At 51.5% G+C, this 27,613-nt stretch overlaps 4 protein-coding genes across 8 annotated transcripts in view; 2 read left to right on the top strand and 2 right to left on the bottom strand.

The window, feature by feature from the left end:
• PPFIA4 (PPFI scaffold protein A4) overlaps window positions 1-2,179 on the bottom strand; it is a 43,877-nt gene extending 41,698 nt beyond the window's left edge. For both annotated transcript variants that reach the window (XM_085210387.1, XM_085210388.1), the window contains exon 1: window positions 2,105-2,179. The gene's annotated coding sequence lies outside the window, so the exon portion shown is untranslated. The remainder of the gene's footprint in view (window positions 1-2,104) is intronic.
• Window positions 2,180-3,904: 1,725 nt separating this feature from the next.
• TMEM183A (transmembrane protein 183A) lies at window positions 3,905-15,562 on the top strand. The gene is made up of 8 exons (XM_085210307.1): window positions 3,905-4,073; window positions 4,521-4,610; window positions 7,484-7,639; window positions 8,507-8,666; window positions 10,031-10,211; window positions 13,466-13,546; window positions 14,197-14,352; window positions 15,101-15,562. Exons 1-8 carry the CDS (start codon window positions 3,977-3,979, stop codon window positions 15,284-15,286), a joined length of 1,107 nt encoding a protein of 368 aa, XP_085066433.1. The 5' UTR covers window positions 3,905-3,976; the 3' UTR covers window positions 15,287-15,562.
• Window positions 15,563-18,066: 2,504 nt separating this feature from the next.
• LOC100550363 (alpha-1,6-mannosyl-glycoprotein 4-beta-N-acetylglucosaminyltransferase) lies at window positions 18,067-22,887 on the top strand. 3 transcript variants are annotated; one of them, XM_010724026.4, is made up of 4 exons: window positions 18,067-18,210; window positions 20,739-20,879; window positions 21,144-21,288; window positions 21,645-22,887. In XM_010724026.4, exon 4 carries the CDS (start codon window positions 21,752-21,754, stop codon window positions 22,784-22,786), a length of 1,035 nt encoding a protein of 344 aa, XP_010722328.2. In that variant the 5' UTR covers window positions 18,067-18,210; window positions 20,739-20,879; window positions 21,144-21,288; window positions 21,645-21,751; the 3' UTR covers window positions 22,787-22,887. The 3 variants fall into 3 exon arrangements, with proteins under 3 accessions (XP_010722328.2, XP_003212894.2, XP_085066435.1); XM_003212846.5 differs by lacking the exon at window positions 18,067-18,210 and adding an exon at window positions 18,623-18,757; XM_085210309.1 differs by lacking the exon at window positions 18,067-18,210 and adding an exon at window positions 19,192-19,528.
• Window positions 22,888-23,601: 714 nt separating this feature from the next.
• Window positions 23,602-27,571, bottom strand: TMEM9 (transmembrane protein 9). Of its 2 annotated transcripts, none has more exons than XM_085210310.1 (6): window positions 27,511-27,571; window positions 26,866-26,967; window positions 26,085-26,176; window positions 25,636-25,744; window positions 25,057-25,188; window positions 23,602-24,898 (listed from the first exon to the last, which is right to left on the bottom strand). In XM_085210310.1, the coding sequence occupies exons 1-6, from the start codon at window positions 27,562-27,564 to the stop codon at window positions 24,749-24,751; spliced, it is 639 nt and encodes a 212-aa protein (XP_085066436.1). In that variant the 5' UTR covers window positions 27,565-27,571; the 3' UTR covers window positions 23,602-24,748. The 2 variants fall into 2 exon arrangements, with proteins under 2 accessions (XP_085066436.1, XP_085066437.1); XM_085210311.1 differs by having other exon boundaries at window positions 27,430-27,528.
• Between the last annotated feature and the right edge of the window lie 42 nt (window positions 27,572-27,613).

Raw genomic sequence — 27,613 nt, 5'->3', positions numbered from 1 at the left:
AATGGAAGCTGGAAAAAATCTGCATTTCAGGCAAATTCCAGCCTTGTCAGTCCTGCAGGATTACTGCACTGGAGACAGCAACCTGTGAGCTGATTTAAAACGCCAGGATGGAGATTCAGGAAAGGAAAGGCAATTTTGAAGAGAGACAGTCAGGCCCTTCGTGCCTTTGGAGAAGTTTTGGCACCCAGTTCCAGGATGCCTCCACCTGTAGGACAGAAACCACTGCACTGTGGTGCAGCACAGGGGCAGGCAGGGCTGTTCCCAGCACAGCTCTGCACAAAAATGACAGAGAGAGATGGAAACCACTTCATCTCTTTGCATGTCCTCATCATGCAACCTAAACTGACGGCTTTACAGTGTCCCCATGAGCATTTCAACCTGCTTGACCTCTGAACAAACCAAATTAAAATCCAATTATATCAGCACAACTTTCCTAATAGCAAAGGGCTCTGAATCATTTCACTACTTCACAGCCTGCGCTGATGCCGGAAAGTCATCCTTGCATCTGAGCATCACCAGGCACCAGCACCAGCCACCTGCTCTTGCAGATCCCTGACAAATCTCCAGGAAGATCCTGGACATCAGTCCCACCTCCAGCCATCACCCTCCTCAGACGCCCATAGGGATGTATGTGTTGGAGCATCATCAAGAGCAGAGATACCCATGACTCCCAGAGCACTGGAGCCACAAAGACACCAGCTTTCCATCTCTACAGGCAGCACCACAAGCAAGAAGCTCCTGGACCACACAGGCACAACCATCCAGGTACCAAACTCCAGTTGACACCTTGCCTCTGTACCAGCTCGCAGTGCAGTGCCATGGTATCAAACCCACCAGGAGAACCTCATTCTAGCATATAAACAGATGGTGGAAAATGAGCTTAAGTGAATATTTTGCCAGCACCTACTTGGCCAAAACTGGGGCGTCCCCAGGAGGTTTTGTACAGCTTTAACAAAACCTATCTTCCTAAGCCAATTGCGGTTATAATGATGCAATTTGGGGGATAAATGAGGCCCTGAAGGGCTGGTGTTATTCAGGAGGAAATCACAGTGTCTGGAGGCAGCTTGCCATGGCTGTACTGAGACAGCATTGGCTGACAGGAGAATAGGAACCAGTGTGAGAACAGCTGGAGGCAGGCAGGCTGGCTGGATGCTCACTGGGCTGATCCAACTCCAGGTTTGGAGAACATCCACCCGGTGCTGAGCTCAGGACCATCTCTGTGAGCTTCCCTGTGAGCTGGTCCAGCCCCAGGCTCAGTGCTGGGTGGATGCTCGAGGGCTGATTCAGACCTGAGTGGATGCTTGCAGGCTGGAGACAACACTGAGGGAGGCAGGAGGACGTGGCACACAGAAATTGGAGCAGAAGGCCACAGGTAAGAACTGGTCTCATCAGGATGTCCACCCATAATGGAAAACGGGAGCCAGGGGTGCAAAGGGATAGCTTGGGACCACAGTGATGGGCTGCTTGGGGCAGAAGGCAGCTGGAAAAGAAGAGAACCCCCCCTCCTCACTCCAGGGTTATAGGAATTGCTGCCCTCCCAAACCCTGCAGCTTGGAGGAGGTCTGGCCACCTCTTCACCCCTCCTGCCCACACATCCAGTGGGGATCAGGCAGCCCCCATCAACAAGGGGGCACAGCAATCCCTGGGCTCAGATTCCTGGCCTATGGGTGATGCTATGGACAGAAGATCCCGAAGGTGAGGATGACATCCCCAGACTCAGACTCTATCCAAGGGAAACAGGGATGCTCAGCGCATCCCTGACTCACAGACCCCCTCCAAGCGGCAACGGGGTGGAACAAAGCTCCCCCCAGACGCAGCATTCTCTCCCGCACAGCCCTTGGAGGCAGCTCATCCCCACCTGCCACGGCGAGGCAAAGCATCACCAGTCCAACCTCACCGGTTGTAACAACGGGGAGCGAATCCCGGCCGGCCCAGCCCCAGGAGGGATGCAGAGCATCCCTCGGGATGGCAAAACGAGGACAGCTCCTCCGGGCAGCTCCACCGGATGGAGGATGCAGAATGCAGGCTGAGCATCCCTTGCCCGGTCCCGCGGATAGCCGAGCATCCCCCGGGGCGGCGTGGGCCCGGCCCCGCCCGCACTCACCGAGCGCCGAAGTCGCTGGAAGCCGCCGCCGCCGCCGCCGCTGCCTCCCGCCGCCCGCCCCGCCCCTGCGTCGCCGTCCCCGCCTGGCCACGCCCCCCCGCCACGCCCTGGCCTGGCCACGCCCCTCCCTCATGTGGGGGGGGTCGAGGTGGGATCCTGGGGGCCAGGGTTACCCCTGAGAGGGCAAAAAGCTCAGTTGTGGGGCAGGAACTTCCGTGGGCAAGGATCTTCTTGAAGGGGCAGGAACCTTCCCGGGGGCAGGGACCCCCTGTGGGGCAGCAAACTTCCTCGGGGAGCAGGAACTTCCTTGGGGGTGGCAGCCCCTATGGCAGGAAGGATCCTATAGCAGGATGAGACAGGAGCAGACTCAGGCTGTGGGGTGCCACCCCGTGAAGGACAGCTGTGCCCTGGGAGCACCTTTCCTGCCCCTTACCCCCCCATACCAGGAACAAAGAAAGTGTAACACACTGTGCCCAGCAAGCCCAGCACAGGTGGGCTTTATTAGAAGATAAGCAATTAATCTGGGGCTTCTTAAACCACAGGCTGCTGCTTTAACCCTTGCACGGCCTTCAGCATCCTCTGGGACATCCCTCGCCTGGACCATCACAGAGCCCTCAGCAATGCAGCACTTCGGTACCACTGGCAGTGAAGCACTGCTTCCTGTGTCTCACCGGATTTGTGCAGGGACACGGAGCTCATTCTGTGATATTTTTGCTGGAAGGCTTTGGGAGATCTCAGAAAATAAATGCCACCGATGTTATCAACCTGCTGGATGGGCTGCTGGGCACACCTGGAAACAGCCATTTTTGCATGGTATTGTCCTGTGCTGGTAAAACTTCCTCTATTTCCCACGTGCCAGAGTTACCCAATAAGAACTCCACTTTTAAAAAATACTGTGATACAGTTCTCATATAGCAGTGATGACTCTTGTAGTCCAAGGAAAATATTTTCAAGTATCTATGCAACCAAAGAGGCAGGTAAAGCTATTAGTGTCAGGATCTGGCTGCACTGATTGCTGTTCTCTTTAATTCCTATCAGTTGCTCCAAACCTAGATGAATACAATTAGAAACAGCATTTTTGTCAAGGATTGAACTTTCTTGTCCAGAATAGACAAGACTTTTCTATTGCCATGTTTTTTTTGCTGATAAAGTACTCTCATTGTATTTTAAGAAACTCTGAGAGGAAGAAATGCACGGGGCTGTGCAGTGTCCACTGGGATGGTGCTGAGGATGCTGGGGCTGGGACTGAGCTTGTGCCTTTCTTCCAAGCCCATGCTGCAGGACAGCCATGTAAATGCAGGTCAGGGAGAGCACGTGGACTCCCAGTCTGACTGCTCGGACATCCAACGATGTCCAACAGGAACCTCCAATAGGAATCTCAACTCTTCACAGCACCTTTATGATTCCTTAACCAGGAGGCGGCATCACCAAGCACTGACAATTCAGCACGGCCCTAAAAGAAATTGGCAAAGCAACCTAGTGCCAGCTCGTACCCATTACCAGACCCACAGGAGCTGGGTGGGGTCAGTACGGGCTGAGCTGCCTGGCAACGCACAGGGGCTGTGAACAGACATGGGGTGGCTCAGCTGCAGCCCCCTGGGCGGTGGGGGACCCCAGTGCTGGGGGTGGCGGGGCACGGGGCTCACGGGGCCGTGGCTTTGGGGCATCCCACAGGGCTGTGGGCAGGACTGGTTACCGAGCGCCAGTTACCCACAGCTTACTGGGAGCACCCGCTACCCCGCGGATCCCCATTACTGACACCACGACGCAAGGGCGCGGCGCACAGAGATGACGTCACGCTCTCGCGAGGCTCTGCGAGAGGTGGCGCTGTCCCCGCGGCGCCGCGGCGGCCCCGGGCGGGACGGGCCGGACATGGCCCCGCGCGGCCGCCCCGAAGCCGCCGCCATGCCCAAACGGGGCGCCCGCAAACGCCTCAAGTTCCGTGCCGACGACGTCTGCTCCGAGCGCGGTGAGGGACGACCCCGACGGGGGCGGGGATGGAGGGGAGCGAGGCCGTGCGAGGGGACGGGCCCGGCGGGCCTTGCGGCCTGGCCCGGGAGCGGAGGGGGCTCGGAGGTGGCAGCGTTAAGGCTGTGCGTGAGGGGAAGCGGGGCTCTTCAGCTGGCGGTGCGCGGCCTGCGGGCGGGGAGCCGCGGGTTGGGCTGCTGTGAGGAGCAGCGAGGGGTTTGTGTGGGCTGGGCACGGGGAGAGCTGCTCTGTGCTGGAAGGCGGTGGCCGTCCGCGCCTGTGGTGGAAGCCTGCGGGGCTGCCGGGGCTGCTTTTGCTGCGTGCTTTCTCCTCGGCGCTGTGCCCGTGCAGCGTCCTCCTTGAGAAGGGATCATACCTGTTAGACCTCCTCTCTCCCCTCCTTGTAATCCCTAATCCCCTGTCGCCCTGTCTCCTGACTCTCCTGCAGTGACGGTGGCAGATTATGCGAACTCAGACCCGGCTGTTGTGAAATCTGGACGGGTGAAGAAAGCTGTGGCCAACGCAGTGCAGCAAGAAGGTGAGCACTGTGTACAGGGAGCCTGCCCTGCTAGCCGGCATGCAGGAAGGCTGCCCCCCACCCTGCCAGCCTCTGTGCTGTGGGGCTCCTCTTCATCCCCATGTTCTGAGAAAACAGTTTGGTTTGATGCCCGAAAATGAGTCTGCATTTTTCTGCGGGATTATTCAGATCTTAGACAGCATTTTTGCAGAATTCCAGCTCCAAGTCCAGCAAAAATTGCTGAGTCTTTCCTGGTGCCTTAAATTGAAGAGTTTTTTTTCTTTTTTAATATGAGTGTTATCTCCTGCTTGAAGCAAAACAACAACAACCCACAGATCAAGAGTCTTTATTACTATACTACCTCATACAAAACTATAGATAACTTTACTACCGGATAAAATTGTTTGAAATGAGAATAATGGAATAATATTAGCTCTGGTAAATTGTGCTGCAGGCTGCAGTGAGATCTATTGAGAGTGTTGCTGTTGTTTAGCTGTAAGGTGTATAAGCAAGCAGTTTCCTGAACAGCTATTGCAGTGCTTTGTTCTCTACTTCCTTCGTGGTTTTCAGCTGCTGAGAGTAATGGGAACATTCTGGACTGACTCACCCTGCTTGCTCAAGAGCTGTTAATATTTAGGATTTGACTCCTAAATGGAACTGATCTGACATGTAGAATTGGTTGGAGGTGAATGTTACTATGTGGACAGTGACTGCTGTAAAGAGAAGGTGCTCTTTGCACTGTGAAGTTGTACAGGATAGTGATGATGCCACTAAATTTTCCTTTCTAGTCACTACTCAAGCTTTTCAGATCAGGGCACCTTCCAATTCTTTGTAGAAGGCTGGAGGCTTCCCTCCCCCTGTTTTGTTTCCTGTTCAGTCTTATACAGACTCTCCATTTGAGGCAATGCCTTCCACTGCTGCACTTCAGCTTCATAGCAAACTGTAACATCTTTCCCCTCTTGCCCCCACTCTGAGTCCTTGCATTGCTTGCCCTGTGCAGTTTTACCCCTCTCCTAAAATCCAGCATCCTGTTGCTGGTTCACCTTCTTGCTGCTCAGATGAGTGCAGATCACAGCGATTCCCTGCAGAACTGTTGTGGTTTCACCCTTCTGATGAACTGATCCTCAAGCTCTATCCTTATCAGCCCCAGGCTGTTCTACAGCCTTATCTGCTGTGGTCATGACCATGGTGCACCTTGACAACAAGCAGCAGGAAGGAGGTAGCTTCTGCCTGGGGAACTTTGGCCTCGCTCACCTCCTGTCTTGCTGGTTCTCAAACACTGCCCTGCCCATGGCTGCCAGGAGGCAGGGAGGGGAGCAAAGGCCAGGTGGAATTTTCCTGAGCTTTTATCTGTCCCTTCCTAACCCGCAGGGACAAAGTGGGGATGACTGCTGTGAGAAGAATGGGATGGAATCTCTCTGGCAAGATTACGATGCAGCGTGACTCAGTGTGAACAGCCTTGTGTTGTCAGCTCAAACATTTGGTTGAGCTTTCCTTCCTAGAGTGTGACTGCCTTTTTCTGAACCCCTCCCTGAGTCTTGATCAGTTGTCATCTCTTGCTTGGCTGTATTTGATGTCATAACTGTCATGTGTTGCCATCTGCTTCTGTTTGGTTTTGCCTGCATAAGGTTGTATGTAGAGAGGTCAGTTACAGAGTGAGGGATATCACTGCCACAAATGCATACAGTTTACAAAGTAAATTGTGCAAAATATGGTAGAACTCATTTGGCAAAGCACTGCAGTTTTCTGATGTGGCCAGAAACCAAGTGATGCAATCCCTCTTCCTAAACTGCTCAAGCTCTGTCTTAAGACTTCCTTTCCATCTGCTCTGTTATCATTTCACAACCTTGCTCTGTGGTTAAGAAATGAGGAAAATCTCTAGCCTAGGTTTATTTATAATCAGTACTTAATGATTTATTTTTTTTCCTGCCACTTCTCGCTCTCTGATGGCTCTACTGGCTGTATCTGCAATATGTAAAACCTTCCAGGGGTTTACTTTGCTAGGCTAGAAAAGTGTGAGCAGCACAGATCTCCTTTGAGGTAGCCAGATGCCTCTTGATAGAGATGCTTTTCTTCATCCAAGCAAATTAGGTTGAAATTCAACTTTCTTGAATGTATGTGGCCCCAAATTTTAGACTGTTTGCAGAGTGTTTGTAATGCTGTTACCATGCTTGTTCCTCTGTGTCTGTGCCTGGCTTGGCTGTAACACAGGAGTGCACTTTTCTTTTTTAAGACTCCTGTCACTGCCTCACACATGACTTTTCCTGCCCTAGTGAGTCCTCAGTTTACAGTAAAATGTTTCCTAACAGTGAAGTGTTTAAACATCTCCCCAGAGGCAGCAAAAGAATTACTGTCTTCACTTGCTGTTGCTCATTAGGCCCTTCAATAAATTCTAAAGTGGAGCTTGTGTACTTGGCTCTGAGTTCTATTGCTGATGGATTGCTTGTCTTCAGCCACAGGATCTCTTTGTCCTGCTGAGAAGGAAGTATACTTCCCTGTGTTCTGAGGACAATGAGAGCATGGGTGCTGGCTTTATGCAGACTGAATAGTGCTCATACAGGGATGCTGTGGTATGCAGGGCAACCAGTTGGTGCCACACGAGAAGCAGTGTTTTATTCAAAGCTATGAACAGCTTCAGGGAAACCAGTGGGATCATCCTCATTGTTCCTTCCTTAAAACAGTAGGCTGTTATTTCTAATTCACTCACCTGTGCTAATCTTGCTCTGAGAAGGTAATCCCAGGGCCTAGGGTTTACATGCGTCACCAGGGACTTTAATGCAGTTATGTTGCTTCTTAGCAATGGCTCTGGTTCCCCTGAAGTATCTCCTGAGCTTGAATCATCTTTTTGTGTCTATCTACTGGCATACTTATCATGTCATTGCTTGTCATTCTAGTAAAATCCCTGTGTGGTTTGGAAGCTTCTTGTGTTCCTTCTGAGGAAGTTCTCTCCGTGTCAGGAGAATCTTGTGACAGCAGTGATGAAATGGATACGAAGGAAAGTATCAGTGGGCGAGCTGCATCTAGAAAAAAGAAGAGCAAAAGACACAAAGGTATGTTCACCAGCCTCTCCTGGGTGCTGTGTGTGGGTTTCTTCGATTAATGACTGCTGTTTGCAGTTTAAACCTGCAGCTCTTCAGGGCATCCTGTAACTTGTATTTTAAAATATAAATCATAATAATGCAAAGGATTAAATCACTTTGTCCCGTTTCTCCAAGGAACCTGCTGTGACTCAGTCACACGTGTTGTCTTTTCACTAAGGCCGTGCTTTGGGTATGAAATCAGAGCCAAAGAGCTTGCTGCTTTCAGCAGTATTCTCTCAACGTTGGAAAATTAATGCTGCTTTTGTGAGTTGTGAAACTTTGCCATGGGATATGTGTTACAGTTCGTGCTGGAAAGCATCTAAGTGAAAGCAGAGTTTGCTTTAGGAAAAAAACAAACCAACAAAAACAGACAGACATCGATGCCCATGATGTGTTTGGTAGAATCCAGGCTCTGCTGGTTCCTTGTACTTAAGTTTAACCTTGTTAATACTGATAGCAGTTTGATATCCAAGGCTGTGTATGCACAGCACTGCTCTGGGGTCACAGTCCCTTGTGAGCAAGTCAGTCTGTAGGTAAGTAAGCACATGCAGAACTTCTCTTGGCAGTAGTGAGCTTCCTTGAAGCCCCTTTCAGCCTAAGTTATTCTTTATATCTGCCACTCCGCACACTTGTGCAACCTGTGCAGCAGTGATAAATGATGGCACGTGTCCAGTAAAGGGAATGTGAAGTGAAATTGTCTCAGACTTGTCTACATGACTGTGTTTACATCCGCGTTCCAGTTACTCACCCCATGCTAACAGCACTATAACGTATGCCTCTGGATGTGATTTGGTGAAGAATTTCTTTATTACACTGATGTACCTTGATTGCATTTAGAAAATCCTGATGGTGATGGCGGAGAGGAGTACCCCATTGATATCTGGCTGCTGTTGGCTTCCTACATTCGCCCTGAGGACATTGTCCGGTTTTCTTTGATTTGCAAGAAAGCCTGGACTGTTACTTGCACTGCTGCCTTTTGGACCAGACTCTACAGAAGGTGAGACTCTAGAGAATGTCTTAACTATTCTAAGAGACTTCAGCAATGGCTGGCCTTTCTGTAGAGCTGTAAATTAGAGAACATTTCCCTATGGTCTCGGGAGCTTCATATTCAGATGTTGAAATGATGGTGTGGGCCTCATTTGGGGAGGAGTTGTGGTATATTGCACCTGTTTGACTGTGGAAAAGAATCTGTCTGTGGCATGTTCCCATATGCTTTCTATAAGATCTCAAAGCTTTGTGCACTTTTCTGCTTGCTGGAGCCTACACACTCCTGTTCACAACTGTAAGGTGCTCAGGAAGCACTTACAGTAAAGTCATTGCTTTACCTTAAAGACAGGCAATCACCACTGACAGAAACCTGGCCCTGCCTCAAGCTTTCATCATAGTCACCTTCCTGTACTTAGAATGGCATGAAAGAAACTAATGCATTTAGGAGCCGTCTCAGTAGCAGAGGTAAATTTTAAATGAAGTAAAAGAAGAGAAAGAGTATCAACATCCAAAATAAATCCTCTGTCCTTGCACATCTCACTTGAACTTTCCTTCGGGACAGAATGTTTTCTCTATTGGAGAAGAGAAGGCTCTGGGGAGATCTCATTGTGGTCTTCCAGTACTTATGAGGAGCTTACAAGCAGGAGGGAGATCCAGTTTTTTACTCACTTAGATAGTGATTGGACAAGGGGGAATGATTCAGACTGAAAGAGGGGAGGTTTAAGTTGTGTGTTAGGAAGAAACTCTTCACTTGGAGGGTGGTGAGATGCTGGAGCAGGCTGCCCAGAGAAGCTGTGGATGTCCCACCCCTGGAGGCCAGGCTTGATGGGTTCCTGGGCAGTCTGATGTAGTGGCTGGCAATCCTGACCACAGCAAGGGGGTTGGAAATAGATGATCTTTGATGTCCTTAAAAGTGATAAAGTACATATAAGAATAGAGCAAACCACAGCTATGGGCATCCTTGTCTGTTTTTTTTTAGTGTGAAGTTCCCTAGCAAGTGCTCCCTTGGCATGTTTTCTCTGATCAGAGTAGCTCTCAAGCCCAGGCATCCAGGCTGTTCAGGCATTTGTAAGCATGCAGTCAAGCTCAGCTGAAGTGGGTCCTGGGGAACTTGAGTGCACCTGCAGGCCTTTACATATCCCACAACTAAAATATCATTTGGTCTGTCTGGGCAAACTGTCTGCAAGGGAATTATTGGGGAGCATCGTGTGCCCACGTGTGTGTTGGAGGTGGTACAAAAACCCTCAGGGACTCCGAGTTGACAACAGGATCAATCAGATGTTTGCTTTTCTCTCAGTGCTGATCACCTCTCTCTCTCCCGCATGTCTCTGCCGTTCAGACTCTTTAGAGTTGGGTTTGTCGTTGGCTTTTCAGGCACTACAGTCTGGATGCATACCTGCCCCTCCGCTTGCGGCCCGAGTCCATGGAGAAGCTGCACTGTCTCCGTGCGTGCGTCATCCGGTCGCTGTACCACATGTATGAGCCTTTTGCATCTCGAGTCTCCAGGAACCCAGCTATTCCAGACAGTACTCCCAGCACTTTAAAGAATTCCAGAGTAAGTGGGATCACTGAGGAAAAGTGGGATGTCTGAGGTGCTCCTTTGCTATTTTCTCCTTCTGGAAGAAAAATAGGTGGTGTTTAGAATCATAGGAGAGCTGAGGTTGGAGGGAGCCTTGAAAGATAGCAGAGTCCAAACTTCTGTGTGAGGGTTGGGGTGAGAATTAGCTCGGACTAGTAACGTTTAATAGCGTGGTGGTTATCTGTCTCTGTGTAGTTCCTCCTGCAGAGGATTTTAGTCACTCTTCTGGTTGCTTCAGTCCTACTGCAACAGCTTTATAGTCAGCAAAAAGGCACTTGCTTCACTGAATATGAAAACTGTTAGGGATATTTGAAGCTCTTCCCTCCTCTGTTGCAAATGTGTTGCTGAAAGGAGGTTGCAGGAGGGACAGTTTTTATATTCTCTGCTTTATTCGGATGCTGCCTGCCAGATGCATCTTCTCTCCATAGCAGGCATCTGAAGAGATCAGAAGCAACGCTGACAGCCACTGGAAGGGAATCATTTTATACTCCATTCCTGTAGTTCATGCTTTGTCTTTGGTTTCTGAGCAGGGGAAGGCAGTGATGTTGTGAGCATGGCAAATGTGCAGTGAACGACTGCTTAGGACTGGGGCTGTGGTTGTGTTGGGCTCTGAAAGGTTTGTCACTGGCGTGGACAGGCAGCTTCCCTTCATCTTACAGCTTGGGGCACTTGTGTATCCATTCCTCTTTAATCACTGTTGATCATTAATTTGGAAATGCCCGTGTTTCTTGTTTGGTTTTACCTCACAGCTGGCTGATACTTCGTGAACAGCTTAAGCAGCAGTGTGAAATCTCCATCCTCCAAATCAAAAACTTATTGAATGAGCTTTTTGAAGACAACTGCAGTGGCTTTGTTTCAACAGTTTTACTTTATTTTCCATGCAGAATAGAGCTAGCCATCTATCTGTGTGCAGCATTGCTTCTTTCTTCCTTCCTCTCCCTGGACAAAAATGTTGTACTGCTTAGGGAGCATCGTGCAGTAACACAAGCAGGTGGTGCTGCAGAGCAGGAGAAAAGCACTTAATTCTGTGTGTCAGAAGACTGCATCCAGAGCTGTTTATTCTCTTCTTAATTTCCCAGCTTAGATGTCATCTTTCTTAAACTAAACAGCAGAACAGTTCTAGGAAATGCCACTTAGCCATAGTCCTTCAGTCTCACTTCTTAATGTGCACACCTGCTGCTCAGATACGTGGTGTGGCTGTAAGGGGTGAGGTGCTGCTGGCAGGATTTTGGCAGTGTTTGTGTTGACATCATAACGGCTTTGGTGCCCGCTGCTGATGCTTCTACTGCACTTCAGTTTGAAGAGAGTTCTTGAAGTGCAGTCTTTCACTATTTAGGTCTTAAAAAAGGAAATTAAATGATGTTAAGGCTTTGCTTAGGACAGCCTAAGAGATCTGACCTAACCCCTTGGAGCACTAAAGAGCCATCACAAGCCTGGTCTTGCTGTACTACTGCACTGCAAGACAGTGAGCTCCACACTTGTGTTACTGTGCACTGAAATGTCAGGGCACAGTGGGTATGGAGGAGGGTCTGACATTTCCTTCCCATGTTCTTGCTTTCATGGGCTTTGGTTATACCTTTATGGGTCATTAAAAATAATGGCAGATTCTTACATAAGCTGCATGTGGCAAGAGGAGACTCCAGTCCTCCATGTTATCAAATCCAGCTTTTCCTCTTTAATTTCCTTTTTTCTTTCCCTAGCCTAGCTTGTGTGGGACACTGGAGCTGTTATGGTGTCAGCAGAAGTGTTTGCCCTTTAAAGACATCCCCCATTATTTTTGGTGGAGCAGCAGGCCGTACGGCGCGTCTGAAGGGCAGGACGGCTGACCCGTGGACAACATCCTCTGCCCCTTAGGAGGTACTGACCATTTTGTGCTTCACTACTTGCCGTGACCAAACAAGTTGCTAGACCAGGCTGTCTGTGCAGGTGAACTACAAATAGCACTGATGGCAGAGTTAAACTCTGAGATAAGAGAGATCTGGAGAATGTTTTTATTGAGGGCTGCCTCCTCTCCTCCCACGTGGAGGTTACTTACTTGATGTGTGTTTTTGAAACTGACTGCTCATAGCTGTGTTGGTCACCTCATGAAGACTGAAGGTAAGGGTTCCTAATGAGTCTTGCTTATGGATGTGACTCAGAGTTGAGGTAGGGGTCCTGCGTCACCTCTAGTCTCTGATTACAGAGGTCCTGTGGTGGATGATGGCTCTGGCTTTGACTGATTCAGGGTTCCACTATACTGGATTTAAATTAGGTTTGAGCTTCCCAGTGTGACCCAGTCAGGTCTTCTTGGTGTGCAAGAAATGGTGTATGGATCATGAGGAGTTGTCTTTATCAATGTTGTTCTTTACGTGCTGACACTGTTAGAAGGAGCAGATAAGACCAGCAGTGGTGGGCTGGCACCTGTGCTGTGGAAACCGTGGTGTGTGGGTTGACTTGCCAGGTTCTCTTCGTGGCTGTTGAAGGATAGTTGCTTCTGCCTGTTGGTAGGCAGTGGAATTTCCCCCTCCTCATTTTAGTTCAGGAGTTCTGCTGAGACTCCTGCTTGAACTGGTGCTGTGTGCTGGGATAGATCCTGTGACCGTACTGTGGTAACTGGATTAAATTGGAGCACGGTGCTGCTTACCTCTGGTGCAGGAGGCCCTTTTCTCATTTCCTTCTAAAATATGAGCAGTAGGTTGGTTAAACTGTGCTAACTTGGCAGTGTTTTTATGCTCGGCAGTACAACAGTCAGTGCCTAGTGATGTCAGGACCTTCTTTTGACTCTAAAGCAGCTTCGGACCTTTCTCATCTGTCACCTCAAAGGTCATACATCATTCTTGGCATTTCCCTTTGGATTCTCTCCTTCTTGATCCTTATTCAGAGTTGTTCCTTTGCTTAGTCTTGTTTGGAGTCTGATTTATTGGGAGTTCTTGGTGGATGAGGGAAACAGGCGAATCTGTACCACTCACCTCTGCCTTATGGAAGGGATGGATTGTTCAGAGAGATTTCTGTTCTACTGAACATCAGTGGCTGTAAGTTGCATCATCCTTTTGTATGATAAGTTGGTCAGCTTGAGACCGGAGACCGAACTGCTGGGTGTGTTCTTTGGTAATAATTAATTTAAACAAATGGCTCCTAACTGCTCTGTAATTGTGTTTGTAATGGGAAGTCTCAGCACTTTGCTGTAACTTATTTAAAGTGATTCCTCCGCAGGTTTCATGGTTTTGTTTTGTTTTTTTTTTTCACCTCAGTGTCTGCTTTTCTGGTGCAAAAAGATTGAAGGGAACAGACAAGAAGCAATGTGGGAATTCAACTTCAAGTTCAAAAAGCAGGTATGGAAACTCAGCAGTTGTAAAAGAAGAACCAGAATGGCTGTGACTTTTTTTTTTTTTGAGAAGTAATGATTTTTCTGTGCGGTGGAAAGGAATGAGGAAACAGTTTTATGAGTTCAGACATCAAATGAAAGCTCTGAATCCTTTGGTAAAACTAAAACATGTCCTGAAACTGCTCTCAGTTTTCAGTCTGTATTACCAAGATGTTTAGAATCTTGTGTTTTTATTTTTGGTATTTCTTTCGCTCGTTGCTCCACTGTAAGATGTGGATTGTTTTCACCCCAAATAATGTAATCTTTGGATCATAGATTCTGACTATCACCAGAAAACAGACTGAATAGTCAAATAGTCCACATCTGAAACTGCTTTACACTGGAAAGATTTCCACAAGAAGTGAAGGAATGCCTGCAAACAGAAAACCTCCATGATTGGTTCTCAGGCTGCTTAGGGCATCCTTGGGAATTCTGCAGCATTCCTATCTAAAGAAACAATCCTTCAAATTCTTTGTCCTGAGTGCTGGCTTTCTGTTGTTCACGTAGCACTGCCCAGGTGTGTGGGAATGCTCAGTGAACCTCCTGGGCAGCACTGGTCTGAAGAAACCAAACTCATCATAGATTCCTGCTTGGCTAACTGTCTCTCTTTCTTTCAAGTCTCCCAGATTTAAGAGCAAATGTTCCAAAGGTCTTCAGCCACCTGTTCAGTATGAAGAAGTCCATACAAACCCTGACCAGGATTGCTGTCTGCTGCAGATCACCACCTTTAACTTCATATTCGTGCCAATAGTCATGGGTATGACGTTTACCTTGGTAAGTGTTTGAGATATCTGCCACATGATCTTTGCACGTGCAGTTTCTGAAAGGGGAGGGAGAGCTCTTCTGTGTTGTGTAAAAACCATACTGCTTCATCAGTCAACCAGTTGTGGAAATCTCAGAGCTAATTATCACAGGAATTGCTAACAGGCTCCTCAGTTAAGCTTCTGCAAATCTCTCGGCTCTTCTCTATTCGATGCAGGAGATGTGGTTTGTGTAAAGCTTCTGTAAGAAGCTGAACGTGTGTGTGTGCAGCAGCTGGGAGCAGAATAGTCACTACCCCACTGGGGGAACAGGAGGTGGGATGCAGGAAAATGGAATCTCTTCTTGCCTGAAGGCAGCAAATTCTGAGAGCCAAACGTGTACGACCAAAGTTCTGCAGTGTGTCTTCAGTCCTTGACCGCTTGGAAAGAAAGCAGCTTTTGAATTAACCCCCACAAATCAGCTCCATACAGAACTGTTGTGTTAGAAAGTAGCAGAGCAGCTGTGCTAATGCACAGGACAGCATATGTGTCTGTTCTTGTAAGTCTGAGAGGTTTTTTCAGGTGTGACCAGTTCTCTTATTTGGGGCTTCCAGCCACAGGGAACTGGTTTGGAGTGTAACTATTGCAGCGCCTGTTGTAACACAAAGAAGTAATTTTGATACCCAGAGTCAGTGATCAGTCTGCAATCACACTTACCTGGAAACAAATGCATGTTTCTGCATGTCTGCCTCCTCCAGCACCTCCGTGTCTCTCTTTTGCAGTTCACCATCAACGTGAGCACAGACATGAGGCATCATCGCGTGCGTCTGGTCTTCCAGGACGCCCCTGTTCACAATGGCAAGAAGCCACGCCTTGACCAAGGAGTGCAGGTGGTGCTGGACCCCGTGCACAGCGTCCGGCTGCTGGATTGGTGGCACCCTCAGTACCCCTTCTCCCCAAAAGCTTAGTGCTCCCTGCGCCCGCAGCAGTGACCCGTCTGGCAGGCTGAAGGAAATTCCCAGGAACCAGGAAATCCTATTTTTTTCTTAAATAAATTCTGCAGCCTCCTTGAGAGAGTGGTTGAAGCTACTGAGCTAGTGTGTATGTATATAACTTCTGGTCAGTGTTGAGCAGAGCTGAGTGTAAAGCAGAAACTATTTGTAAACACTTTTATGTAAAATTCACGTTTTATGATTTGAAAGGAGCTCCCTGGAACTGTTCATTTAAAATCCTTTTGGTGCTAATGGAAGTGGTCGTGTTTTCTGTTCTTCAGGAAGAAGTGGGAAGTTTTGCTTTCCAGCTTGGACGTGACCAGAAACAATTCACAAATGAAGTCCCTGCTTTTTTGTTTGTTTTTTTATTGGCACACGATTGCATTCAAATGCAGTGTGATATTTCAGTGTCTGAGGAGCAGTAAGCAAAGCAGCAGTGTTACAAGAATGCTGATTCACAGTCCATGTTTGTGGATGTTGGTTTTTTTTAAGGCATAAAAAATCAAAGGAGTTATTTCAAAGAGGATTTGTAAGGCAAAGGTTCTTGAATGTAAAGATATTCCAAGTTCTCACAGTGATGTTCTTTGAAAAGATGATCTAGATTTCTAAAAGCAGGTTTTTCAGAGAAGACAAGCAGGGAGAGGTGATGCAGGTTGTGAACTAAAGCTACTGGAGCAGTTCTGAAGGACTCAGGTCTGGGCTTTCTGTTAAGACCATGGAGCAGCATTGGCCTGTGGGCACTGGAAGGCCCTGGAGCAGACAGAGATGTACTTCTTAGCAGACAAAATAATTGTCATGAGGAAGAAGCAACCCCAGAACTCTGCAGCTGCAGTGGCTCTGGATTATTTGTCAGTGTCACAGAGCACCCCTACTTGGAAGGGACCCACAAACCTTATCCAGTCCAACTCCAGGCTTCACCAGGACCAGCCAGAATCCAAACTGTTCAGACGTTAAATGGAATGTCCCAAACTCCTCAACTGCAGCGGCTTAGGGCTGTGCTCCCTGTCCTGGGCAGCCTGTTCTATGCCCACCACCCTCTGGTAGGGAACCTTTCCTTAACCCCCACCTGACCCTCCCCTGGCACAGCTGTGTGCTGTCCCAGAGAGAAAAGATGTGTGAGAAGGGAGTGATGTTGAGTCTGGGTCTGATGGCAGTGCGGTCTGCTGTGTCCAGAGTGAACTGAGCAGGAAATCCAGCAGGTTTCACCTCACTGCTGACAGATGCAGCAGGCAGAGGACGTGCTGGAGTGCAGGTGAGCAACTGGAGGTAGTAACTAACCCTGTTCTGAGTTTTAACATCAGGTCTCGTCTCAAGCAGGAGTAACTAAGCACTTCCTTTCTGCTGACCAGCAGCCCTGTTGGGCAAAGCTTTTGGAAAACAGAGTGACTGGGAGGAGGGAGAGTTCAATTTAATAAGCAAATGCCCCATAGTCTCCACATAGCTGCCTGGCAAGAGTTTCTTGTATGCATCTCCACTGCCATGTAAATCACCACCAAGGGCATCTAAACCCAAACCTGGATTTGTGTTAGACTCTGTGATGTTGACTTCAAACACGTTTGAGAAAGCTCCAGGTTCAGTTGCTTCTGAACAAGTACACTGAAACTGACATAAAGTTGTGAAATGAGATTAGAGAGAGTGCAAGAGAAGCACTATAAGTGATAGCAGAGCTGAGCTCTGCGATAGGGGAGCCTGCAGCATGTGATAAGATGCTGTCTGACTTCAGGTCGGGTGCTGGGGGAAGGGGATCGTCTAATCTTTGTGCAGCAGTGTATGAGGGAGCAGCATCAGGGCAGTGTGTGAGTATCAGACCTCATGGTGGCCTTGGTGACAGTCCTCTGGTGGTGGACTTTGTCCAGCAGAAGCAGGGCAGTGCAGGAAGCAGGTTGGGGGGGAGCTTCCTGCACTTGTATTGTGAGGGTTGGAGATCGAAATACTGACAGATCCCTAATCAGAGAGCTGCCTCTTCCACTCCAGCCTTTTTCAGTATAGAAACAGATAATAGCAGCTTTGGTTTTTTAAAAAATATATTATTATAATTCCTTTGTTTGCAAGCATCCTCACGCAGCACGGGGCTGACATCCCATCCTGCAGGAATGGCTGTAAGAGCTCCCATTGCCAGGTCTGTAACACCACATCCACAGCCCCGGTGTGCGGGGCCCTCTTTCACCTCTGCTTTGTTCCACTCGGGACCTGAATAATGCAGGGCTGTAAGCTGATCCTGAACGCCTCGGGTTTCCCCACGGAGCTCAGAGAGGCTGAACCTGCAGCACTGTGTGCTGGGATCCGCTGTGGGGCTGCTGCCCTGCTGGGTCCCCTCGGGCCTGGCCTGGCTCCTCAATGCAGGCAGCCTGGGTGTCCCACAGTCCAAAATGCAGGGAGGATAAGGCCGGGCTGCAGGCTCTTGGGGTGGTTGGATGTTGCACATTGAGCCCAAGCAGCCTTTGAGGTTCGTGGAATCATTCTGGTTAGAAAAAAAACCTCTGAGAACCCCGAGTCCAACCCCGCTGTGTCCACTGACCTCATCCCACAGTGCCGTACCTCAGCAGCTCTGAACACCTCTGGGGATGGCGATTCCCACCTCCCTGAGCAGCTGTGCCAACACATCACGCTCTGTTAGAAATTGTTCACCAAGCACAGGGATGGGGTTGGACTGGGAAGGGCTGTCAGACAGCCGCCCCTTTCCACTGCCCTCCAGCGCTCCCCGGTGCAGGCCCGGGCCCCGGCCCAACTCCCCGCTTCCTCCCACCGGGGCAGGAAGCACTGAGCCCCGGTTCCTTCCTGTGCCGGGACGGGGCTGCTGAGAGAAGGGCTGAGCCGCGTCCTGCAGCTCGTGGCTGAGCGGCCCTGGGCCCCGCTCGGCTGGGAGCATCCCTGAGCTGAGAAGCAGAGCTTGAATGAAGGTGGGGAGCACCGCGGCAGCGTAAGGGAAATGGGGATGGAGCGGTTGGGGAGGGCAAAGCCTTCGCTGCAGTTCAGCGGTGGGGCACATCTGCCAGGGCTGTGCCCTGTGCTGCCCCACGCTTTGGGTGTGCAGGAAAATGGGGGGATGGGGGGCGCCGGTGCTACCAGCTCTGCCTGGCCGAGGTGCAGCTGCAGCTCAGCAGCCGTGTGGCTCCCGGCCACGAGCGGGAGCAGAAAAGCAGCCCGGCTCTGTGTCCCGTGCTCCTGACCTGCACTCGCTGGGATCCCCCATCGGTGCTACTTGTGAGCACATCTGCAAAGCGGTGTGGGGTGTGGGAGCCCTGGGGGTCCTCCAGTGGGAATCCCCATCCCGGGGAAGGCCAGAGGGGCCCATTCCCAGCTGCTGGCTTACCTGGCCAGCAGACGCTCCTCCTCTGCAGGAGGCAGGAGAGGCCGGGGTGGGGCTTTGAGAGCCAGATACCGGAGTCCAGCGGGGACGCTGCCAGGGCCCAGCACCCCACGAGCCCACAGCCGCCCCACGCACCTGTAAGTCTGTGCTGCCTGGGTGGGATCGGGCGCTGTGTGCGAGCCTTGGCCCTTGGGCTGCACGGGGAAGGGTGTGTGGGGAGCCTGGGGATGAGAGCAGGGGGTTGGCGCTGCTGTCAGCTGCGGGGCTTAATTCAGAGTCACGTCCCTGTCACGCTGCCCATGAAGAACTCTCTGTGCCGCATTGACTTAAAGCTTTGGTTTTGGGTCCTGGGTGGAGAAATGTGCTTTTTCCCTTCCTTCCTCTTTATGGGATGAGCTTTGTGTCGGGAGACGCATGGTGTGCAGGGCAGGGCTGGCTGCCAGGCAGCCCTGAGCGGTTGGGATTGCTCACCCCAGGGCACAGTGCTGCCCTGATTTTTCATTTCCTCTGCTCCAGCTGCGCGAAACCACGTCTGTATCTGCTCTGCAGGCTGAGCCCCAGCTGCTCCGCTCCCAGCACCACAGGCAGCCCCTGCAGCAGCAAGGCCGTGGTGTTTCCTCGTTCTCCTTCCTCTTTGCTGTGGGACAGAGCCCACTTGGTCAGCAGGCTCCAACAGGAGGGAACAGCGTGTTGGGCTCCTGGCAGCTGGCTGTCCCCATGGGGCAGTTCTTGGGGACAGCCCTGGCAGGATGCTCTGCCCAACACAACCCCGTGCTCAGGAGGAGCTCAGCAGTGCTGTGTTCTCCCCACTGGCAGCCAGGAATCCCTTTGGCCATCCACATTATCACCACGAGCTGGCCAGTGCAGAGCTGGGGGCTGAGTGCCAGCTTACCATGCCATGGGGGAAGGTGAGACTGGGAATTTGGGAAGAGCTGACTGCAGGGCGGTGAGCACTAACCTGGGCTTGGGAGGAGATTTCAAGTGGATTTCAAAGCCAATTGCTTTGAAAAAATGGTGACAACTGGAGTTCAGCCAGTGCAGCATTTCTCCTTCCCTGACACCCACTTGGCCCAAGCTGGAAGGAAGCAACTGCTCCCAGATGGGGAAAAAATGAAGTCATCCCCAGTAATGTGATGCAGCTGTGATCAGCTAAGATATCCGAGCTCCCAAGGACCCAACTCAAGAGAATGGGGTGTAAGAACAACCCTTCATGGACATCAGAGACCACTCTGCAGAGCTCCTGCAGCCCGGCTGGAGCAGACATGATCCATCACACCCAGGACAAAGGGCGAGCTCAGAGCAGCTCCATCTGATTTTATTGCTTATCTGAGTGATGAACGTGAGGTCAGCTCAGCTAGGATAGCAACAGCTGCTGCTGAGGGGACGTGCTGTATGTCACCCCATTAAGGTGTTAACACCTCCCAGCAAAGGATTTCTGGACCAGAAAATGGATTTTCTCCTTAAAACAGTCTATTTTCTGCTTGTATTTCCCCATCAGTGCTGAATGAGGCTGTTTTCCCCAGTGGTTGATGATTTAGGAGTTCTGGGCAGCTCTCAGTTCTCACTGTGACTGTGGCTCACAGATGCTTTCAGCTGAACACAGGTGCTGTGAGTTGGGATGCATGTGCTGCAGCTGCCCTGCAGGGCTGGGTGCTCACCTCCACTCTGCCTTCCCTCTTCTAGGGCAGACCCAGTTGCATTAATAATGGAAAAAACCCAGGTAAACTCAGGAGCCTTTTAGCCTTGAGCCACGCCTCTGCTGCAAGGAGAAATATCTCAAGGGCACTAATGTCTCTGTGAAGGTGACTTCAAGGCTTTCTTGTCCTCCTGAGTGAGGGACGTGGCTGTGCTGGGCTGTTGGCAGCTGCCTGGGTCAGCAGTACCACTGGTGCTGCCTGTGGGGTGTGGGCAGGAGGAGATGTGCAGCATGCAATAGGAAGCTGCAGTGTTGGAAGAGCAGTGCGGGCTCCTGTGCCTGGTGGGTTTCTCCCAACTGGGCTGTGTGGTGCCCCTGGGTAAGCACTCCTGTGTGCATCCCAGTGCCATCTTGCTGTCCTAGCATAGGGAAGGAGCTTTATCCTGGGCTGTGCTGTGCTCTGATACATCTCTCTCCTGCAGGGCTCTCAGCAGGCCTGCCCATTGCTATGCGGGTCTCCCTGAAGCGATCCCTCACGGCTGTGTTTGCAGCCTCCTTCTCCTCTCCTCCTCCTCCTCCTCCTCCTGCACAGGGGCAGCTGGCAGCAGCAGGATTTCCAGCAGGTGAGTCCTGTGCTGGGGGAGTCCCCACCTCTCTGCCCCACGTGGGCCCCAAACCCCAGCTCTGCTCCCTTCCTGCCCCACTGGGACCCCAACCTCTCATTCTGCTGCCTTCCTTGCCCCCATATCATCTCCAAACTCCAGCTCTGCCTTCTCCCTTCCCTTTGGGCTCCTCCAGTCCAGGATCTGGGAAGGCAGATGCCCCCCTTGGCTTACACGTGTTCAAGACCCCAGGTTCTGACCAGTCCACCTTTGACTGCCATCCAGGTGGAGTTTAGGGATCCACCTTCAGACACAGTCCTGAAGATACTGAAGCAAAGAGCCCTGCACATCCACCAGGACACGGACAACCTCTCTGCTCTCAACAACATCTCCTACTACGTCCTTGCTGGTTCCCCATCACCCCACAAAAGTGAGTGCCTCCGAGGCCGTTTTGGGCTGGGCTCTGGGAGCTGCACCTATGACCTCTCCATCACTGTCACTATTGGGTGCTCTACCCCCAACCAGCCTTCTCTGCTCTGTCCAATTGGGGTGACCACAGCCATTTTGGATTTCCCAGATTTCTGGATGAGATCCATCTGCCTGGGGGTGGTTTTCCTGCTTTCCCAGTGGGGAGGTGGATCTTCTGACTTCGGATGTGGGGCCAAAATAGCATTAACTGTGCAGGTTGGCCATGGGGAGAGCTTTTTGGAGACCCCTTCCACATGGGAGAATGTCACTGTGGTGCATCAGTATTCAGCCTGTGAATGCCTTTCCTTTGCCTTGCAGAGTTCTTGGCTGTGGGACTGTCATCAGTGCGACGCCCACGTGGCTATTACCTCCCAGACACGCTGCAGTCCCTCTTCAAGCAGTCATCAGAAGAGGAGCTGCAGGAGATGGTGGTGGTGGTGCACCTGGCCGATGCAAACCCCAGCTGGAACGCCCAGGTGGCCGCTGACATCAGCCAAAGGTTCGCTCACCACATCCTCCTGGGCCGGCTCGTGCTTATCCACGCTCCCCATGAGTTTTACCCGACCCTGGAAGGCCTCAAGAGAAACTACAACGACCCAGAGGCACGGGTGAAGTTCAGGTCCAAGCAGAACGTGGATTACGCCTACCTCGTCACCTTTGCTGCCAACCTCTCCTCCTACTACTTGATGATTGAGGATGACGTGTTGTCTGCCAAGTCCTTCTTCACCGCCATCCGCAAAGCCGTGGCCTCCCAGGAAGGCTCCAACTGGGCCACCCTTGAGTTCTCCAAGCTGGGCTATATCGGGAAGCTCTACCGCTCCAGTGACCTTCCTCGCTTGGCTCGCTTCCTCCTCCTTTTCTACCAGGAGATGCCCTGTGACTGGCTGCTGGACCACTTCCGCCTCCTGCTTACCCAGAAGGACGTGATCCGCTTCAAGCCCTCCCTCTTCCAGCACATGGGCCTCTACTCCTCCTTCCAAGGTAACATCAACCGACTGGAGGATGACGAGTTCAAGGCCGATGCCATGGACCTTCCAGACAACCCACCAGCGGCCGTGTTCACCAGCATGCTTGTCTTTGAGAACTATGAGCCCTCCAAGGCTTACAGCACAGCAAAGGGATATTTCTGGGGGAAAAACCCAGCAGCTGGCAGCATCTTCTGCATTGTCTTCCACCAACCAGCCCGTGTTACCCGTGTCCGGGTGCAGACGGGCTCCAATGAGCGCCATGGGGACTTCCTGCATGCGGGGGTTCTGGAGCTGGGCCAGAGACGGCGGGCTGATGGCCGGGACTGCTCTGTGTACACCACTGTGGGCACCTTTGAGAAAGGGAACTTAGAGCGGCGGGGGCTGGAGAAGGGAGCACCCAACCCTGTGGAGTGTGTGAGGATCCGGGTCACCCAGAGCCAGAGTGAGTGGCTCATCATCCAGAGCATCGATATCTGGACTGCAGGCACCTGAGCAGGGCTGTGATGGGTCACCACAGTGGTTGGATTTTGCTCTAAGAAGAGGTTTATTTTTCTCAGTCCCTTTTTTGATGGAGAATTAAATTATTCAGTCAAGCTGGTCCTACCTGCTGAATGTAGAGGGGCGGCAGGGCAATTGTGGGGTCTGCTTCCTGCAGGAAGATGGATGGGGTTGGCTGGAGGGCCTGGGGGATGCTGCAGAGAGCAGTGCCCAGCCCTATCAGTATGGGGAGAGTGATGGACACGCAGCTCTGCACACTCTTTGTGTCCTGATGGAGTGCCACTTTCCCTGCTCTGAGTGGGGTCCTGCTTCCTTTGTCCCCTGGTGCCCATCTCGGTACTTCCTTAGGCCCTGACTCAGCTAATTAATTAACAACAGTGAGTCTATTAGCCAGGCGACAGCATTTTTTGCAACTTCTCGACACCACCCCATCCTCAGTTGTCTAACCCTTACCTTCTGATTTTCACACAGCTGTTATCCTCTTACTCTGTTTTCAAGCTGTTCCTGCAAGTCCCCTGAGCAGCACCCGGTATGGGAAGCCAGGAGTCCAGGCACTGGCTGCAGGAGCCACTGCTATCGCTGATTTCTGTGCTGCTGGGAGGGGCAGCGGCCACCAGATGGACCCACAGCACCGGCTCAGTCCTTGCAGGGCACCCGGGGCAGCTCTGGTGTTCAGACCCGGCAGGGACATTTCTGGGTAGATTTCAGGCCAGCGAGGTGCTGAATGCTCAGCTCCAGGCCCTGCAGCAACCACCCGCCACTCAGTGCTGCAGGGACATGGCTCTACCCTGAAAAAAGTCAGCCACATAGAAGGTCTTTGTCTGCATTTAATACAAAGATGCTACACGATAAACTCCAGCACCTTCCTGACGTTCTAAGTGTTCCAGCCAAAGCACGGTCAGAGGTCTTGGGAATTTTGAGGAACACAAAGGTGACCTTCCTAGGGCTACGAGTCCCAGACCACAGAATGACTTGGGTTAGAAGATACCTTAAAGATCATCTAGTTCCAGCTCCAAAAAAGAAAGATCTTTATCCACTGAATAGCTCAGCCTTCAAACGCATATCTCTCCAATTCAGAGATAAGGTGTGCTCCAATAAAGCTACTGCCCCACTTCTCTTGGACATAATGCCTTTCATGCACTGTGTGAATGTCGAGGGTTACAAGCAGGGTTACAAACCAAAAGCTTTCTCTCCAGTGTATTTTTATCTGCTGCTAAAGGAGGTAAACAGATAGAAATATAAATCAGCATACCTGTTCTTTTACTTGCTAATCTACTACTCAGTTCTGTGCAGCGCTCCTGCACAGAAACAAACTGCAGTCCCTGTTATGTTGGTGTAAATCTGGAGAAACTCCACTGAATAACATGGATATCCACTCAAGTTACACCAGAGTAAGTGCAAGCAGCAGCTGACCAGCAGCAGGGGTCCCACATGCAGTGCACGCGTCTTATGCTTTGGAATTCCCAATTAACATCAGTGCAAACTGGAGATGGAGGTGGCTTCTTTATCCTGGAGCAGCACCGTATAATTTATCCTACAAAAATGATCCCATTATTTTTATCCCACTAAACTCCACACCAAGACTCTCTATCCCATCAGGGCTGATGGAGATGTCAGCCCCAGCAAGCAGTGTCTGTGGCATCGTGCCGGTGGCACCAGTGCCCTGGAGCTGCAGCCCCCACTGACCCACACACTGGGGTGGCAGAGCTGTGTACCACTTACGTGCAGCCAGGGGCCAGCAGTCAGTGCAGGTCTCAACCTATGGGCTGATGTACAGGGCAAGGGAACAAAAACCAGGGACAAGCACTGTGGCATGTGCCTGCCCCTCTCTACAAAAGGGTAAATTGGAGAGGGTTAGAGCTTTCAGGCCAACACCATGGCTGTCCTGAAGGATGGCTTGCTGTCTGTCTCTACCTGCTGAGCTACCCGAGGTCTTGGTGCTGCATTGCTGCTCCTCTAGCTCAGCATCTTGTGGCGGTCAAAAACTGTCTTCCTCTGCTCCTGCACCTGGCGCTTCCAGCGCTGCTGGGCTCCCTCCACCCTCTCCAGCACCGTGTTGGCTCTGGCCCCTGACGGGGTTGGGGCTGCAGCCAAGGAGCGAGAGTCCTGTAAAGAAACAGTGGACAAGGTCAAAGCAAGGCACGCTCAACCCAAACACAGAGGGAACGAGCATGAGGTCACACTGCTCCCCTATCAGCCATTCTCTTCTGTCCTCACTGCCCTGTCCCCACCACAACGGCAGCCACCCATCTGCACAGCCTCACCTCGTTCTCCTCCTCATTGTGCAGGGGCTGTGTGTAAGCATCTGGTTTTCGGATCAGAGGGTCCACCAGAACAAGGAAAGCCATGTAGAGCAGCAGTGCCCCCACCACGGACAAATAAATGATGATAATGACCTACAGTTAAGCACAGCACAGCAGAAAGGGATCGTCAGTAGAGATAAGAAGTACCACAGAGGCCAGGAAGCTCCCTTCACAGATACCTCTGATGTCTGATCTCTTCCCTCATTTCAATGCTCACTAGGAAATCTGTTGCATTTCTTAAGGAAGACTGGTCTTCTCTGCAGCATCAATTGAAACTTGTGCTGCACATGACAGGAGACCAACAGGATGGGTCCCCAGCATGAGATACTTTGGTGCAATCTCAGCAAGGAGACAGGTCTCCCATGGTGCCTCCTCCTCAGTGCCAGGAGTGCTCCAGACTTCAACACGGCGCTCTGGTACTACCACTGTGTGCTAGCTGTGCTAGCTTTGTCTTCCCTTTCTGGGCTCTGCTCCAGAAGCCCACCCCGTCAAGCTGTGTCTGGGATGGCACAGAGCCACAGGGAGCTGACCCGCCATTACCTTGATGGTGGTGGTGCTGCGCTCCTCGTACTTGCACTCACACAGCAGGCAGTACGCCTCCACATCGTTCCCGGGCACTGGCATGGGCTCCACAACATGCAGGCAGTTGCTGCAATGCAAAGAAACCAAAATCAGCAACAGGACGAGAAGAAACCAGTGCTCTGTGGAAGGATGCGCTGGTGACTTTGCCCCAGCTTTCCCACTGGGCTGATAATGCTGACCCCACCACCTGAAGCTTCCTGGGACAGACTTGCTGAAGCACCTTCTGCAGGGATAACGTCCAGATGAAGGGGACTGAAGGGCATGACCTACATCTGCTGAGAAAAAAACACCCCTCACCTGGGCTGAGCCTACAGAAACAACTTGCTTTACCCATTCACAGGCAGCAAATCACTCCCAGAGTGCTGACTTCCACAGATCAACCCCTCAGGCTTCAACATGCAACTCACCAGTCCTTCTGTGACACATTCTTGTTGTAAATGTGCCCGCTGATGTTCCGATATGGGGGACAGATGCATTTGCAGCGGATGTCCTCTGAGCTCTGCAGGAACACGAGGAGACGAGCATTAGTGAGCCAACACATGGCTACAGCTCTGCTGCCCTCACCACATAGGGCTGTGGGAGCAGAACATTCTCTAAGAGAGAGATGACTTCATGCCACATCTCTTATTTCTCTTATTTCTCCTCTCCAGAGGCACTCTTCAGATGTATCGCAAAACACAAACTGGAAACCAAAGTCAGGGCAGAGGCTTCCATCACACACATTCACAGCCCTTCATATTACAGATACAGAATCACAGAATGGTTTGGGTTGGAAGGGACCTCAAGGATCATGAAGCTCCAACTCCTCACCACATGCAGGGCCACCAACCCCCCATTTAATACCACACCAGGCTGCCCAGGGCCCCATCCAGCCTGGCCTCGAACACCTCCGGGGATGGACGGGGCATCCACAGCCTCTCTGGGCAGCTGTTCCAGCACCTCACCACTCTTCTGTAAATAATTTCCCCCTGACATCCAACCTAAATCTCCCCTCCCTCAACTTAAAACCCTCTCCTCTTGTCCCGCTGTTATCAACCCTTTCAAAGAGTCGATTCCCCTCCTCGCACGGACGCACTGACCTGCTGCAGTCTGCAATTTGCCTTTGCAAATTCCTGTAGGAGAACAGTTGCTTCTCTGCCATTTTGGTGCCTGCTGTACCACACTCAGTGTCTGAAGCTGTTCACTCACCTTGCCAGCCTGTGCTGGAGGAGAAAGGCCGCAGCTCAGCAGTGCGATCAGCAGCACGGAGGCTGCACACTTCCAGGTGCGCTGGGCAAACATCGTGGAGGCCTGAGGAAACAGAAATTCCCACACTGGACAGAAATCTTCCACTTACGGTTAATTTCTTCCTGTATCACGATGCATTCCAACACGAAACTCCAGGATACAGCTCACACACCCCGAAAGATCCCTATCCGAAGGGTTTCCCCCATCTGGAGCCATTCCCCCCAACTAACCATCGTTCACCAGCCCTGCAGCCGCGCATGGCCGCCCGCAGCACAGCCAGCATCGCAGCACAGCCAGCATCGCAGCACAGCCAGCATCGCAGCACAGCCAGCATCGCAGCACAGCCAGCATCGCAGCACAGCCAGCATCGCAGCGCTCCCCAGCAGCGCCCATCAAATCCCTGCACAGCTGCGTTTGCACCAATCCAACGCAACGCGAGCTCTATTTGCACACGCATCGATCCCACAGCCCTCCCGACCCCCACGCCCGATCCAACCCCCCTCACCCCCCCGCCCCGCTCCTCACAGCGCAGCCCCGCTCCGTCCATCCAGCCTGCGGCCGCTGACCGACCCGACCAGCGCCGCCCCCCGCCGCTCCCGGCCCTACCTGCCGCGCGACGCCGGCGCCCCTGCAAGCCCCGCCCCGGCCCTGCGCGCCCATTGGTTGCAGTGTGACAGGCAGAGCGTTCTGCCAATCGGAAAGCGGGGCG

Source organism: Meleagris gallopavo, chromosome 28 (assembly GCF_905368555.1).
Source record: "Meleagris gallopavo chromosome 28, MGAL_WU_HG_1.1, whole genome shotgun sequence".
Classification (NCBI taxonomy): Eukaryota; Metazoa; Chordata; class Aves; order Galliformes; family Phasianidae; genus Meleagris; species Meleagris gallopavo.
This window is presented reverse-complemented; position numbering and strand designations above follow the sequence as displayed.